This window comes from Schistocerca serialis, chromosome 4 (assembly GCF_023864345.2).
Source record: "Schistocerca serialis cubense isolate TAMUIC-IGC-003099 chromosome 4, iqSchSeri2.2, whole genome shotgun sequence".
Classification (NCBI taxonomy): domain Eukaryota; kingdom Metazoa; phylum Arthropoda; class Insecta; order Orthoptera; family Acrididae; genus Schistocerca; species Schistocerca serialis.
This window is the reverse complement of record NC_064641.1, coordinates 244,825,195-244,840,966: the sequence shown is the minus strand read 5'-3', so window position 1 is coordinate 244,840,966 and position 15,772 is coordinate 244,825,195. Positions and strand designations below refer to the sequence as shown.

The 15,772-nt window shown below is 39.3% G+C and overlaps 1 protein-coding gene across 2 annotated transcripts in view; it reads left to right on the top strand.

Moving 5' to 3' along the window:
• The window catches only part of LOC126473641 (cationic amino acid transporter 4), a 246,156-nt gene that overhangs the window by 216,916 nt on the left and 13,468 nt on the right, over nucleotides 1-15,772 (top strand). For both annotated transcript variants that reach the window (XM_050100830.1, XM_050100829.1), the window contains one exon: nucleotides 1,778-1,939. In XM_050100830.1, the coding sequence (XP_049956787.1) occupies nucleotides 1,778-1,939 (162 nt within the window). The remainder of the gene's footprint in view (nucleotides 1-1,777; nucleotides 1,940-15,772) is intronic.

The window sequence follows — 15,772 nt, the reverse complement described above, 5'->3', positions numbered from 1 at the left end:
ATACGTACTAAGTACCTATGGTGATGTTGTTCACTTGAATTGCTGACAGTCAACAGACCCCTACCCTCTTGTGCTTTCTTTCCCTGGACACGGGCCACAGCAAGTGCCCCAGCAGGTGAAGTGTGTCTCACTGAATCAGTTTCAGTTTCATTGGGAGACAGCATCTCAAATTTGTTAGTTGCAAGTATGGGTGAAATGCCTTGAGTTCAGTCATTGTATAGAGTTCTCATATTACTGTCCTTGAAATCTAACAGTCATTTTAATACGTAAATAATGTGCACAGTAATTGTCGTTGTGAATAATACAGTTCACAGTCTGGCCCTATTTTTACAGTTAGCATTACTGATGTTTGACATAGTCCATGATACTAATTACACATTCACTACCCATTTAATCATTTTAAACCCTCATTGGGTTACTGAATAAAGTCCTAGACACGAAATCTAGATGAACTCTAGAATATTTCTGACCTACAATTTATACTACTATGCATTGTCTGCAGGATATTTCCACATATTAATGGACTTAGGTCTTGCTCCATTCAAACTCATTGCAGACTGATTTAAAATGGCTTCCAACCTGCCTCTTGTATAGGTTTATAATAAGTACCACTGAATTTAGATATTGTTGTTTTTCTGAATTTTCATAAATTATAATTAAAGATTTACACTTTGAGTAACTGAATATGAGGGAAATTTGTTTTAAAAAAGACCTTTAGATACAGAAATCATTTCTATTAAGTCACACTAGCTGGTTTGACAAAATATGGGATTCTATTTCAGTAACAATGTTTTTACTAAGTGAGCTAATTACTCTGTAATTAAGTGAGTGCAAATGCTGCTAAAACATTTTCGTCTTTGACTGAAGGGATGCATTATTATTTATACATCTTTCTCATCTACTTTATCAGGAAATTAGTAATCAGGTTTACACTTAAATATGAACAATCACAACAAAAACCAAAATTACTGATGTTTCGTACTTAGCACAGTTTTTAGGCAACCTAGCTAGCTCATTAACTCCTGATAACCATAGGAATGTAGTAGATAATGAAGTTAAGTTGACTAGGCCCTGGGTCAATATTTGAGATCTTTAGATGACATCACAAAATTTGATCAAAGAAATTGTAATAATTTCTGGGAGAAGAAAAGCATAACAGCTGGAAGGAATCATCAGCTTTGTTACAAGTAGGGCTAAATTATGACCAGTGCAATGTTTTATTTAACAGCAAACAACTAACTTTAAACTAAGCTTGTATTTAATATAAAACTTTGTTGGTTACTTCTTCATCAAACAGCAGAGCAACCTGTCTTTCACTATTTGAAATTGCTGTTGTGTTTGCAGTTTCAGCAGTTAACAGATATCATATTTCTGTCTGTCTAAATATAGTTTGTTATATTAGTTTTAAATTTTTAATTTAAGTTTCCAAAGATCTTTCCAATATTAATCAAGAGAAATAAGAGCATATCATCTCCTTAAAGTTCCACAAGTGGTCTGCCAGAGAGCTGCTTGGCTCAGAGGAGTGTTTGAGGGAGCTTCTGTACCAGGTCTTTGATACCTCTATTTATAGAATTTGCCATAAGGATACCAAGAATCTACTTTAAGATGATCAACAATCCCTCTTTAAAAAGCCTGCACTTTTCCCAGGAACTAATACCTAAATCCTATCTCACCAAAACCATACACTCCCACCGTCTTCAAAAGTTACAAATCCTCCCAGAGCCTTGTATAGTTGTCCTTTCAAAACACTGTACATGATATCTTATTACTGTTACAGGTGTTTTGGTTATGGGCTCTCATCAACAAAATACATTAGGTCTGCGTTTCAAGGTGCCCTACGTTCCTATAATACCATCACTGAGTATTTTCTTCAACATTGCTCTCATGGTGAATCTTCCTTCACTTACCTGGGTACGATTTGTAGTGTGGATGGCAGTTGGTGAGTAATAACTTATTATGGATTACTTTTGAATTTAAACTAATGGAATGTTTTACAGTAGTGTTGTTTATGCTATTGTTATGGTTTTCACAACAATGTGGAAGAATAAATTGCTACTGAACACACAGAAGAAGCATTGAGTCACAGACAGGCAGAGTGAAACAGAAAGCTAGAAATTATCAGCTTTCAAACTAGGTCCTTCTTTGAGAAGTATGAAATTTATGGACAACAACTCACACACACATGGCCACTCTCTCTGGCGTTAAGGCCTGACTACAATTGTGACTGTGTCTGGTGTTAGCGGCAATGTAGCATGGTTGGGCACTGGGAATAAGGAAGAGGAGTGGGTGGGGAGGGAGAGGGTTATCAACATAATGCTTGGGGAAGGTTCTGGTGCTATCTGTGGAAGCATGCAGGGATGTGGTAGGGACAGGATATGGCTGCTACGTACAGCATCTAGAGGCTTAAAAAAGAGGAGTAGAGGAAAGAACTGTTTAAATGTGCTGGCAGCATAGAAGGTATGCATAGTACTGGAGTGGGAACAAGGAGGGTTGTAGACAGGTAGATCACAGGGACTAATGAATGTCGAGGCCAGGAGGGTTATGGAAATGAAGGATATGTTGTATGGAGATTTCCCACCAACACAATTTAGAAAATTTGGTGTTGGTTGGAAGGATAAAGATGGCACAGGCTGTGAATCAGTCATAAAACTGAAGCACATCATGTTGTGAGGCATGTTTAGCAATTGTGTGATCCAGCTGTCCCTTAGTCACAGTTTTGTGGTGGCCATTCATGTGTGCCAACTGCTTTTTAGTTGTCATGCCTGATAGACTGCAGCACTGTGGTTGATAAATCAAGTGGCTGCTTGCACAGGTGGCCCTGCCTGTAATGGGGTAGGAGATGTCACTGACAGGACTGTAATAGGTGATAGTGGGAGGACGTATGGGGCAGGTCTTGCATCTGAGTGTATTGCAGGGATGTATGCCATGAGGCAGGAGGCTTGGAGAAGGAGTGGAGCAGGAATTGACAGTGATATTCATACCCTGGGAGGGCAATGGAATACCACTATGACAGGGGTAGGGAGGACAGTGCAGAGGATATTTCTAATTTCAGGGCGCAATCCTGGTGGAGCATGTGGTTCAGATGCTCCAGTCCTTTGTAGTACTGTGTCACAAGAGAAATGTTACTTTGTGGCTGGACAGTTGGTATGTGAAGGGTAGCAGGGGACTGGTGAGGCAAGGCATGGGAGATATGTTTGTGGACAGGGCTGTGAGGATAATTTAGGCCTGTGAAGGTGTCAATGAGATCCTTGGAATATTTGGAGAGGAACTGCTTACCACTGCAGATGCAATGACTATGGATGGCTAACCTATATGGAACAGACTTCTTGGTATGGAATGGGTGGCAGCTGTCAAAGTGGAAGTATAGATTCAAGTTCATGGTTGGTAGGTTTGTTGTCGACAGAGGTAGCCATCCTCAATGTGGAGATCAACATTGAAGAAAGTAACTAGTTGGGCTGAGGGGAACCAAGTGAAGCAAATTGGGGAGAAAATATTGAGCTTCTGGAGGAATGTGAATAATGTGTCCTCACCCTCTGTTCAGATCATGAAATGACACCAATGAATCCCAACCAAGTGAGAATTTGGTATTCTGGGTGGTTAGTGAAGGTTCTTCCAGATGGCCCATGAATAGGTTAGCATAGGACAGTGCCATGTGGGTGCCAATTGCTGTACCCGGCCAGTCCTAGGTCATGGCTTTAAAGGAGAAGTAATTATAGGTGACCAGGAAGGATGTGTAGGTTTGAAGTCAGTCAGGCATTGGAAAAGGCAGTGCTCAATAAAGGCTAGATGTTGACTGAGTATGTTAGTGTAGATGTAGAGGGAGGTTGCATCAACAGTTACTGAATAGGTAAAGGAATAGGAACTGTGCAGAGTCATTGAAGGAAATGGTTGATGTCTTTTACACATGAGAGTAGCTTACAGTTAAGCTGAAGGTGTTGGTCCACAGGGCAGAAATTCTCTCTTTGGGGGACAATGGTGCATTCTGGGTGGTTGTTGGGTTTATGAAATTTAAGAAGCATGTAGGAGATAAGGATGTGGGGAGTGGTGAGGATGAGAGACAGAGAGACTTAAGGGAGACATTTTGGAATGAACCTAAGGATTTGAGGAGGGACTGGAGAACCTGCTGGATTTCAGAAATGGGGCTACTGTGGTAGGGCTTGTATGTGGATGTACCTGACAGCTCGTAATTCCTATGATTCATAGGCACAGTGGTGCATTCTTTGTTGGCAGGTAGGAATATAATGCAGGCATCAGTTTTAGATGGTGAGTTGTAGGCCTTTTTGCAGATGTGAGGTTGGTTTCCATGTTGAGGTATTTTGAGAATTACTGTGAAGCAGGGTTAAAGGTTATAAAATTCTGGAAAGTTAACATGGAGTGATTTGGGGGTGGCAGAGATGAGTCATGGTTGAATGGAGGAGTAAGTTGAGTCAGGTAGGACTCAATATTGGTTTCGGATTGAGTCTATGACAGTGATGAAAAATGTCTCTGCTGTAGATGACAGAAGATAGAGAGAAGGTCTTTAACAAGCCCAGCACAACTGAATTTTGGAGTGCAATGAAAGATAATGTGTTTGGAATGGGCTAATACTTCTGTGGGACTGAGGCTTTTTGAGAAGAGATTCATGACTGTTTTATGGGTCTGTTTAGGTTCTGGGTTCTAAAGGGTGATGGGAGGCAGTTTCTGAGGCTATGTTAAATGTAGCAGGTCTACATGGTGGGGTTTGGCGGCTTTTGGGGATGCAGGGGAAGTTTGATGGAGGCTCTTGTGGTGTGGTGGATAGTGGTAGAAGGTGATGCGACTGGACAGTTTCTTGAGGTGACATCATGCATGCTGCTCTAGATTGTGGAGGGCAAGTGTTTCCCTCTGGGAGATGAGATTCAGGAATTTAGGACTGCAGTCCAGGAGAATTTTATAGCTGGAGCACTGGCATCTTCTCACGCTTCTCTCCTGCCATCCCTCACTCTCCCCATCCGATGCCTCTTCCATACACCCACTATCCACCACAATTAGACTGCTGTTCCCATCAGGTACAGATACAATCAAAATTGTGTCTGAGTGCCCTGAGACAGTGGACAAATGTATATGAGTTGTTGTGTGAATGTAGAGAGTAGCAATCTATCCTTTCTGTATTGTTATTATTCAGTCCTGGACTTTCCACTGTTTGTAATTGTTTTTATTTTGTTGCAAATATGGTTGGGTATGATGTTCTGTGCACAGTTAGCATTTTGTGAATCTTTTCATATGGGGCATTTCTGTTCCTTTTTATTATTTTTTTATTTTTATTTTTTTTATTTTTTTACCCTATGTATCCTTTTCTATTAAGCTGATATCTAAAATAAAAATTGTTGTATATCTTTGACATTACCAGTGAATTCTATTTCTATCACTGAGATCCCTAAGTCTTTTCTAGTGACAAACTGCCTATTGGCTTCTGTCTCGGGTTCTTCGGCCGACGTTCATCTAATGATTTTTCTGACATTTTGCCAGCACGAGTGGCTGGCATTGTCAAAGCTTCACCCTCCATTGCCGGTGGTGAACTGGAGGCGAGCTCGCAGCCGCAGACTATATGTACCTGGCGCGCCAACGTCCGAGGGCTTCTCCGCGGTCATTTCCGGTGCGGTTCTCCTCTTGCTACCTGCGATGGTCTTTCGCTGCAGTATGGGAAGCCAGGATCCGTTTAACTTCAGGCTTTCCTCTTTCTTGTTGAAACGGTTCGCGTGTTTTTGGATTTCTACAGCTTCTCTGAACAAACGCGTGTGATAGTGCTTCTCTACAGCCAGAACTTCTGCGTCGGCGAATTTTATTACGTGGTCGGTCTCATTCTGTGCGTGCTCTGCCACGGCCGATTTCTCCACCTGCCCCAACCTGCAATGTCACTTATGCTCTTTGATCCTGGTGTTAAGTGATTGTCCAGTCATTCCGACATAAACTTTTCCACATGTGCATGGTATACGGTATATTCCCGACATTACAAGTGGGTCTCTTTTCTCCTTCGCCGATCTAAGACACTCTTTGATCTTGAACAGCCTCCAAGCCAACATAACATTTACCATGGAAGTAGAAAAGGACAAGAAACTGCCATTTCTAGATGTGCTGGTCACAAGGGACAGCGAAAACCTGGGACACAGTGTGTATTGAAAACCGACAAGCACGGACCAATACCTGCACAAACTGTCAAACCACCACCCGAGCCAGAAAAGAGGCATGATTAGTACGCTCATAACGAGAGCAGGACAAATATGTGAGCCTCAACACCTCAAACGAGAAATGCAACACCTGGAAACTGTTCTGAGGAGCAATGGGTACTCCAGAAATTACATTAGAAGTGTAACAGAGCCAAACACTCGGCGAAGTAAGGAACCAGAAAAAGAAATGTCGGGTACGGCCTTTCTGCCATACATTCCCAGAGTGATGGACAGAATCAGCCATATATTGTGCAAACACGGCGTAAAGACAATTTTCAAACCGACAAGGAAGATCAAAGAGTGTCTTAGATCGGCGAAAGAGAAAAAGACCCACTTGCAATGTCGGGAATATACCGTATACCATGCACATGCGGAAATGTTTATGTCCGAATGACTGGACGATCAATTAACACCAGGATCAAAGAGCATAAGTGACATTGCAGGTTGGGGCAGGTGGAGAAATCGGCCGTGGCAGAGCACGCACAGAATGAGACCGATCGCGTAATAAAATTTGCCGACGTGGAAGTTCTGGCTGTAAAGAAGCACTATCACACGCGCTTGTTTAGAGAAGCTGTAGAAATCCAAAAACACGCGAACAGTTTCAACAAGAAAGAGGAAAGCCTTAAGGTAAACGGATCCTGGCTTCCCGTACTGCAGCAAATGACCATCGCAGGTAGCAAGAGGAGAACCGCACCGGAAATGACCGCAGAGAAGCCCTCAGACGTTGGCGCGCCAGGTACATATAGTCTGCGGCCGCGAGCTCGCCTCCAGTTCACCACCGGCAATGGAGGGTGAAGCTTTGACAATGCCAGCCACTCGTGCTGGCAAAACGTCAGAAAAATCATTAGATGAACTTGGCCGAAGAACCTGAGACAGAAGCCAATAGGCAGTTTGTCAACAAGTGGCCACGAAAGCCTTAACAATTTTGTCTTTTCTAGTGGTATTAACTTCCAGAGATTCATTTATACTAATTCAGCTAGGAGATTTTTAGAGATTATTGCAAAGTCATATCTAAATATCAGGCAGTTTATTTCATTACATCTTTTCTATTTTCCCAACTTTATTGCTGATAGTGTAATTCTTTATAGAGAATATCATCCATGTGCCAATACTTTCAAATGTATGTATGTAAGCACTATGCAGATTAGATGAGCAAATTTAATGTTTATGTTTCATAAAGTTCTTAATATATTCTACCATTAACTGATAAAAAGAGCCAGTCATCTGTGTTTATCAACATAGCTGCCCCAGAGGGTACAGGTTTGGATACTTGTGGCCATCCCTAAGGCAGGTGCAGTGAGTATTGATTACCCACCATGTGGTCCTGTTGCACACATTCTATGCATATGCGGGCTACATGGCCACCCCTGCCTGCATGCACTTGGACAATTCAGCACTTTTGCAGAGGCTGCCTAACTGCCCCTAGGTCAGCTGTTTGTCCACGTCTGCCCACCTGTGTCTTTTGGCATCTGGCTGCCCAGTTGCAGATATTTGATCTCAAACAAACATCAGCTATATAATGGACTGACAACAATGATGGTTGTCCATGTTTGCAATTGTCAATACATTTCATGTATTTTGTAATGGCTGTAGCTGCCACAGTGCCTGTTCCTTTGGACATGCATGCATGGCTAAAAAACATGCATTGTACTTCTGAACACCACAGGCACTGCAATATAATATTTACTTGCTGACACCAGGCAAGTGACTTTCAATTAAAATGTCTCCTCTGTATGGGAATATATGTAATGGATGTATGAGTGCAGGTTGTACACACAGGGTTGATGACATATGGAACTTTGGGTTTGGATGTGATCCATGCTCAGATAGCTTAATAGTTAAGGCAGCCATTCACAATAAGCGGGAAAGTTGGGTTCAAGTCCCAGTCCGGCACAAATTTTCATTGTTGTTATTCCTTTATACAGCTGATAGTTGTTCATATTCACAACTGCAAATACATTTCATGTATTATGGAACTGTTTTTCCTATTCATCTTGTAGAGGGTTGCCTACTTGTATTTATTTCTTCGTTTCTTGTCCTTGGTGTTGATGTACTGGCTGAAAAAATAGGAGTTGGATGTGCAACTACTGTCTACTGTAAAGGATGTAGCTGACAGATGCACAGTTGCATTTCATAATCTTTTACTATCAATTTTCACAACCCCCCAATAATACACGGTTATATATGGCGAGTGCACTATTGTTCTAACTTCCTATAAGCCTCATTAATAGTTAGCAGGTGAACAATCCACATACTGCTGCAATAGTTTACTGTTGAAGACCTACAAGCAGTAAAAGCCTAACCACAAAGTTCACAGTTCTTGAAGAATAGAAAGGTACATATGGAGCAGACACTGTCACTGTTACGACACATGGCCTAATTGTCTAACACTTACTACACTGTTAAGTTGATGCAATATTGTCATTCCAACCAACACAGGTTCCTCGTCTGCAACTCAGTCATGGACTGACTGTCTCGTGACCAAAAATCAGGCCCTTATACATCATCACAATAATAAATACTCAAACTACATATTGTTTAAAGTTAAATTTACAGAAATTACAATTAAAACTTAACTCATTGAATCAAATGAATACATCAAAAAATTCCATCTTCTTAATATTTTCTCCTACTACAAGTGTTGAGCCAAATTATTTGTTTTAATCATGAAATTAACAAATATTATTATGTAAACAATACTTTTGACAAAACTGTTAATTACTTTGGAAATAACTAAGGGCTGGTTTTGTTAACATGTCTCCAACTAGAGCCAAATAGACACTTTAAGAACAAAAGCATTTCATCTTCCAAATGATTACAATTAGTACAGAATTTATGTTTGTTTATACATCAACAACAGAATGTAACTTATGAAACAATTACTGATTTTGCCCTATAATGAAAGATACTAACTAGTAATAACCAAAATGTATTAGAAAATCAATGACATATATAAAAATTAGGCACAAAGTTAGATCTGGTGTCCTTACTTTAAAACTGAGGGCCAACCTTTCTCTTTTATGAAAATGCAGATTATACTCACGTATGTTAATAGTAATTATTTAAAAGTGGAAAAACGAATTTAAGCAGGCTAATGGCAAAACAAGAGGGGAAGTAAAAATATCCCAGTTTGCTTCGTCACATCACCCCCTCATTGGATTGACCAGACAGATATTGAAAATAGCTCACTGGGCAATTCAATGACCACAAGTGACCCCAGACAGTAGGCTAAAAATCTACACAAAAAATATTACATCAGAAAATGTATCAAAACTATGGCACATATGTTTTTCAAATTTATACTTATGTGAACTGGCCATACGAAAATCTGCATACAAAATAATTACATACAGTGTACAATATCACAAAATATCTAAAAGTTATACTTTCAACAAAAAATTGGGCATCTTGATCATAAGTGATGTCCTTCTGGGTAAATAAAGATTACATTTTAAGATAAATATCATTTTATACAAATCCTGTCTTGCTAAACAAAATACATCCTCATGGGTTGAAAATTTATACTGCACATTGCAGTTCATGTTTAGACAAAACATGTTTAGTACTTTTTGCAACCACTTTCACACTTTTAATGAGCTTTAAAACACTTTCTCACCAAGCTGTCCAAGCCTTCAAGAGGTCCATGTGGCACTTAGCAAGGATGAGCACTGCTATCAGTTCCCTTGGAGGTGGTTCTCCTCCACCAAAGTACATGAAAAAATTAGACAAAGTATCCTACTTTAGTACACTTACTTTTACTTCTAACTTAAGTCTAAAAAATATTTAACACTAATGGCAAATTATAGTCATTACATCATATATAAATACATTATATAGTTCTCATAACATTACAATAATTAGCTTTAAAATTGACTATAGTACAAAAGGTGGTGACTATAAAGTTTATAATCAATTGCACATTACACTACAAAACATTACTCTAAGTCATAATTGTCTGAAACTGGTTAAATTCAAAGGATTTGGATCTCTTTTCCATTTGCAAAATAGCAAAAACTCAAGATGTGCAATATCATAGATTTACTAATCATTACATTATAGAAAAAGCATAGAATCGCCATCACATAACTTAATTACTACTCAAATCAGAATTAAGGGGATGAAAGTTGTACCAAATCATAGCCCCATTTGTCTACTCAACTCTTAGTATTACTCTCATTCAACCAGAAAATTAAATTCTCACAAAATCACACAATGTTACCAAATAGTTGACCTGTCAGAATATTCACATCAGCCTAGCATCACAGTTATCAGTTAATCAGCAAAATTGCTCTTCTTCATCCCAGTATTCCTCAGAACACAAATTAAAGTTTTCGGATAACCTGTAGATCCAATGATGCAGCATCATATGACTTGTAAATATTGCTCTTTCTGAAACTTCCTGGCAGATTAAAACTGTGTGCCCGACCGAGACTCGAACTAGGGACCTTTGCCTTTCGCGGGCAAGTGCTCTACCAACTGAGCTACCAAAGCACGACTCACGCCCGGTACTCACAGCTTTACTTCTGCCAGTACCTCGTCTCCTACCTTCCAAACTTTACAGAAGCTCTCCTGCGAACCTTGCAGAACTAGCACTCCTGAAAGAAAGGATATTGTGGAGACATGGCTTAGCCACAGCCTGGGGGATGTTTCCAGAATGAGATTTTCACTCTGCAGTGGAGTGTGCGCTGATATGAAACTTCCTGGCAGATTAAAACTGTGTGCCCGACCGAGACTCGAACTCGGGACCTTTGCCTTCGTTCACAGGAGAGCTTCTGTAAAGTTTGGAAGGTAGGAGACGAGGTACTGGCAGAAGTAAAGATGTGAGTACAGGGTGTGAGTCGTGCTTCGGTAGCTCAGTTGGTAGAGCACTTGCCCGCGAAAGGCAAAGGTCCCGAGTTCGAGTCTCGGTCGGGCACACAGTTTTAATCTGCCAAGAAGTTTCATATCAGCGCACACTCCACTGCAGAGTGAAAATCTCATTCTGGATTGCTCTTTCTGTTAATCTCTCATTCCAGCTGCTGTGTCATGAATTGCACAGTATGAACTGCCCAATGTTGCCTAATTTAAAACTAGATCATCATTACAGTTACATCACATTTGTTTGTAAACAGTTATCTTTTCCATTACTCATTCTTGTCTGTGGAAGGTGGAAGGAGTACCTAGAGGGTCTATACAAGGGCGATGTACTTGAGGGCAATGTTATAGAAATGGAAGAGGATGTAGATGGAGATGAAATGGAAGATATGATACTGTGTGAAGAGTTTGATAGAGTACTGAAAGACCTAAGTTGAAATAAGGCCCCGGGAGTAGACAACATTCCATTAGAACTACTGACTGCCTTGGGAGAGCTAGTCCTGACAAAACTCTACCATCTGGTGAGCAAAATGTACGAGACAGGTAAAATACCCTCAGACTTCAAGAAGAATATAATAATTCAAAAAAATGGTTCATATGGCTCTGAGCACTATGGGACTTAACATCTGTGGTCATCAGTCCCCTAGAACTTAGAACTACTTAAACCTAACTAACCTAAGGACATCACACACATCCATGCCCAAGGCAGGATTCGAACCTGCAACCGTAACAGTCCCGCGGTTCCGGACTGAGTGTCTAGAACCGCTATACCACTGCGGCCGTCATAATAATTCCAATCCCAAAGAAAGCATGCATTGACAGATGTGAAAATTACCAAACTATCAGTTTAATAAGTTACAGCTGCAAAATACTAACGCGAATTCTTTACAGACGAATGGAAAAACTGGTAGAAGCCAACCTCAGGGAAGATCAGTTTGGATTCTGTAGAAATATGGGAACACGTGAGGCAATACTGACTCTACGACTTATTTTAGAAGCTAGATTAAGAAAAGGCAAACCAACATTTCTAGCATTTGTAGACTTTTGACAATGTTGACTGGAATACTCTCTTTCAAATTCTGAAGGTGGCCGGGGTAAAATACAGGAAGTGAAAGGAAGACAGGGTTGTAGCCTCTCCCCATATTGTTCAATCTGTATATTGAGGAAGCAGTAAAGGAAACAAAAGAAAAATTCGGAGTAGGTATTAAAATCCATGAAGAAGAAATAAAAACTTTGAGGTTCACTGATGACATTGTAATTCTGTCAGAGACAGCAAAGGACTTGGAAGAGCAGTTGAATGGAATGGATAGTGTCTTGAAAGGAGGATATAAGATGAGCATCAACAAAAGCAAAACAAGGATAATGGAATGGAGTCGAATTAAGTCGGGTGATGCTGAGGGAATTAGATTAGGAAATGAGACACTTAAAGTAGTAAAGTAGTTTTGCTATTTGGGGAGCAAAATAACTGATGATGGTCGAAGTAGAGAGGATATCAAATGTAGACTGGCAATGGCAAGGAAAGCGTTTCTGAAGAAGAGAAATTTGTCAACATCGAGTATAGATTTAAGTGTCAGGAAGTCGTTTCTGAAGGTATTTGTATGGAGTGTAGCCATGTATGGAAGTGAAACATGGACGATAAATAGTTTGGACAAGAAGAGAATAGAAGCTTTCGAAATGTGGTACTACAGAAGAATGCTGAAGATTAGATGGGTAGATAACATAACTAATGAGGAGGTATTGAATAGAATTGGGGAGAAGAGGAGTTTGTGGCACAACTGGACTAGAAGAAGGGATCGGTTGGTAGGACATGTTCTGAGGCATCAAGGGATCACCAATTTAGTATTGGAGGGCAGGGTGGAGGGTAAAAATCATAGAGGGAGACCAAGAGATGAATACATTAACCAGATTCAGAAGGATGTAGGCTGCAGTACGTACCGGGAGATGAAGAAGCTTGCACAGGATAGAGTAGCATGGAGAGCTGCATCAAACTAGTCTCAGGACTGAAGACCACAACAACATCTTTTCCATTACTCAATCTTGTCTGTCAGCTCCATTAGTTTACTTACATTTCTTACCTTGTTAGCTAGTGGAGTGCATTCCCAAAAAATATCCCTAATGCAGAGACAGGCTCCCTAACCATTAAGACCCTAACATTATTCATTATTTTATTATTTCATTATTGTTTCATTATCTAATAAATAAATACCTACTCATCTTATCTAATGCAAAACTGACTCTACTGAAAAACATTCCACAGTAACAGTTCCTTATGTTAAGGCAAACTTAATTCTCATTAATGATCAGACAAAATTATCATTAGCAAAACTATTACTTCACTGTATTACATCAAACTGCTTAAGATTCTAGCCTGAAGGTCGATATACATACAAACCTTGCTTACTATTTCCACACACATTACTCCAGGCAACTATGTCTAAAGTTGGAATTTCTTAATGTTAGAAAAGGCTATAGCATGACAAACTTCTATAGTCTGATAGTTATCTCCATATCCTGATTGCACTTAACACAAACACTTCTATTATACCACAATTAATATTGATACCTAGTATTCAAGATGGTTCATACTGCATATTGTCTCTGCTACTACACCAATGAGCTGATTACTTCAGATGTTAATTATAGTCCACATATGATGACACCTTTCATTTTCAGTTTACCTTATCTCTTTGTCTGACGTAAATTCTTTTTACCATGGTACCAATTTATTTTCTTCCATCCTGTTACGATTCCATCACTTATAACTAACGCAACATAATATGCATATACACATACACACAGATAACACTAGAGAAACCTTTTCTACAATATTTCTATATTACTACACAAATTATATGGAAGTCAAAGATAGTGTTTCTGATTTACTTATAAACTACAGATAGGATAAGAGAAGAGTTTGACTGCCTCAGGAAACATGGAAAATGAGACAGACAAGGGGAGTAATCATTATTGACACATAATTAATCAAACACAGAATATTGAACCCCCTACTTGCTGTTTGCAAGGGAAATTAGTCTCAAATATTACATCAATGCTGAGATTTTGAATCACCAACAAATTGCACTCCAACAGCTGTCCCGCCAATTCCATAGTTAATAGCACCTCTTGTTTCGCACTGTTTAATTGCTTACCAGTAGCACCAACAATTTTTATTCTAGAAACATGCATCACTACTATACCCTCTGTGTTTTTAATAGATTCAAAAAAAGTCCAATCAAATCACTACCACTGGCCAGTAAACACTTAACATGTATATATTGTATACTTGCTGTTATTACAGGTTGACACACTTGCTTTTTACTTACCATGTGATCTTCATACAACAAATTCTCATTAATTCTTTCTTAACTTAACACATTGCCCTCATTATTAACTATAGTTTCAAATACCCCATTCTCATCATTACTGGATTCATCATTTCTATCATCATTATACTTACAGTCAGAATTAGTCACACTTTCACTTACACTATGCTTTAGATTTGGTACCTCTTCCAATTTTTTTTCTCTGTTTTAGTCAATTTTGAATCTACAGTTTTATTTACTTTTTTCAGTTTTTCCTCTACCACTAATGCACACTTGGTTTCTACCTTAGTTTTTGAATCATTTTTAATGTGATCGATTTGTTTCCCAAGTTTAACCCTATTTTCAGCACATTGTTTCTCGAAAACCTCCACGTTCATACTATTGTCATCACAAAGCTCCTTTCTTTCTTTCACACATTTACAACCCTATGTTAATTTCTCATTAGTATTATCACAGTCTTTAACTACCATACCAAATATCTTATTTAATTCTGAAAGATTAGGACTAACTACCTTAATTTCCTTTTTAATTTCTTTCTTCAGTTCATCTTTTAAGCTAACGATGTCAGTTCTAATGCTATCAGTTTTCTTTTCCACCCTATTAATGTCTTCTTTCATACTACTTTCCATCCTATTCATGTCTTCTTTCGTACTCATATTACTCAAACAATTCAAACTACTCACAATTTGCCTTAAAATTGCTCTCAAATTTTCATCTGCCATAAACTTTTGCCCTTGCTGACTTTCGCTACTAGGTTCCTCCTCCCTGACCTTAATGGTCTCATGTACTTCAGTACTGTTTTCGTCCATTCTGCTCACCTCAATATACACTGTAGATGATACTTTTATCATTTCATCTACAATATTACTTTCACCCCCATCATTCAAAGTTACATTCTTGTCTGATTTATAAGTACTAGCATCTATAGAACCAGTCTCCTGTTACCCTTGTCTCCCATCACGTCTTGTTCATTAAGGTCACTCATTATGTATCAAAACAGCTTTTGCAATGAATTATCTTGTTTTTAATCACTTGTCTGCTGCTGCTCTGCTATGGTTCTCAGGGTGTCATCTGGATCTGCACGGCTGCGGCCAATTATAATTCTCTTGGCAAGACATCTTGCTTATCTCCTTGTCAGCTGTGTCCACCTGCATGCTGATTCGCTGCTCCTATACTCAGTGACTGTTTCCTTAGAACCCATTCGCTGATTGGCTGCTGCACCTTCTTCATTTAGAAACCCCAGCGCTGATCGATTGTATCATCTCTTCCATTTAAATTCCTGTAAACTGCTCGAGTTCACACTTCACTGTCACAGTTTGTGAGTTCTAGTTTACTGTGCTCACATACAATAATCCTCATGTCAGGGTACCACATGTAGTGGTTTGCCTATTTTTATTTATTTCTTCATTT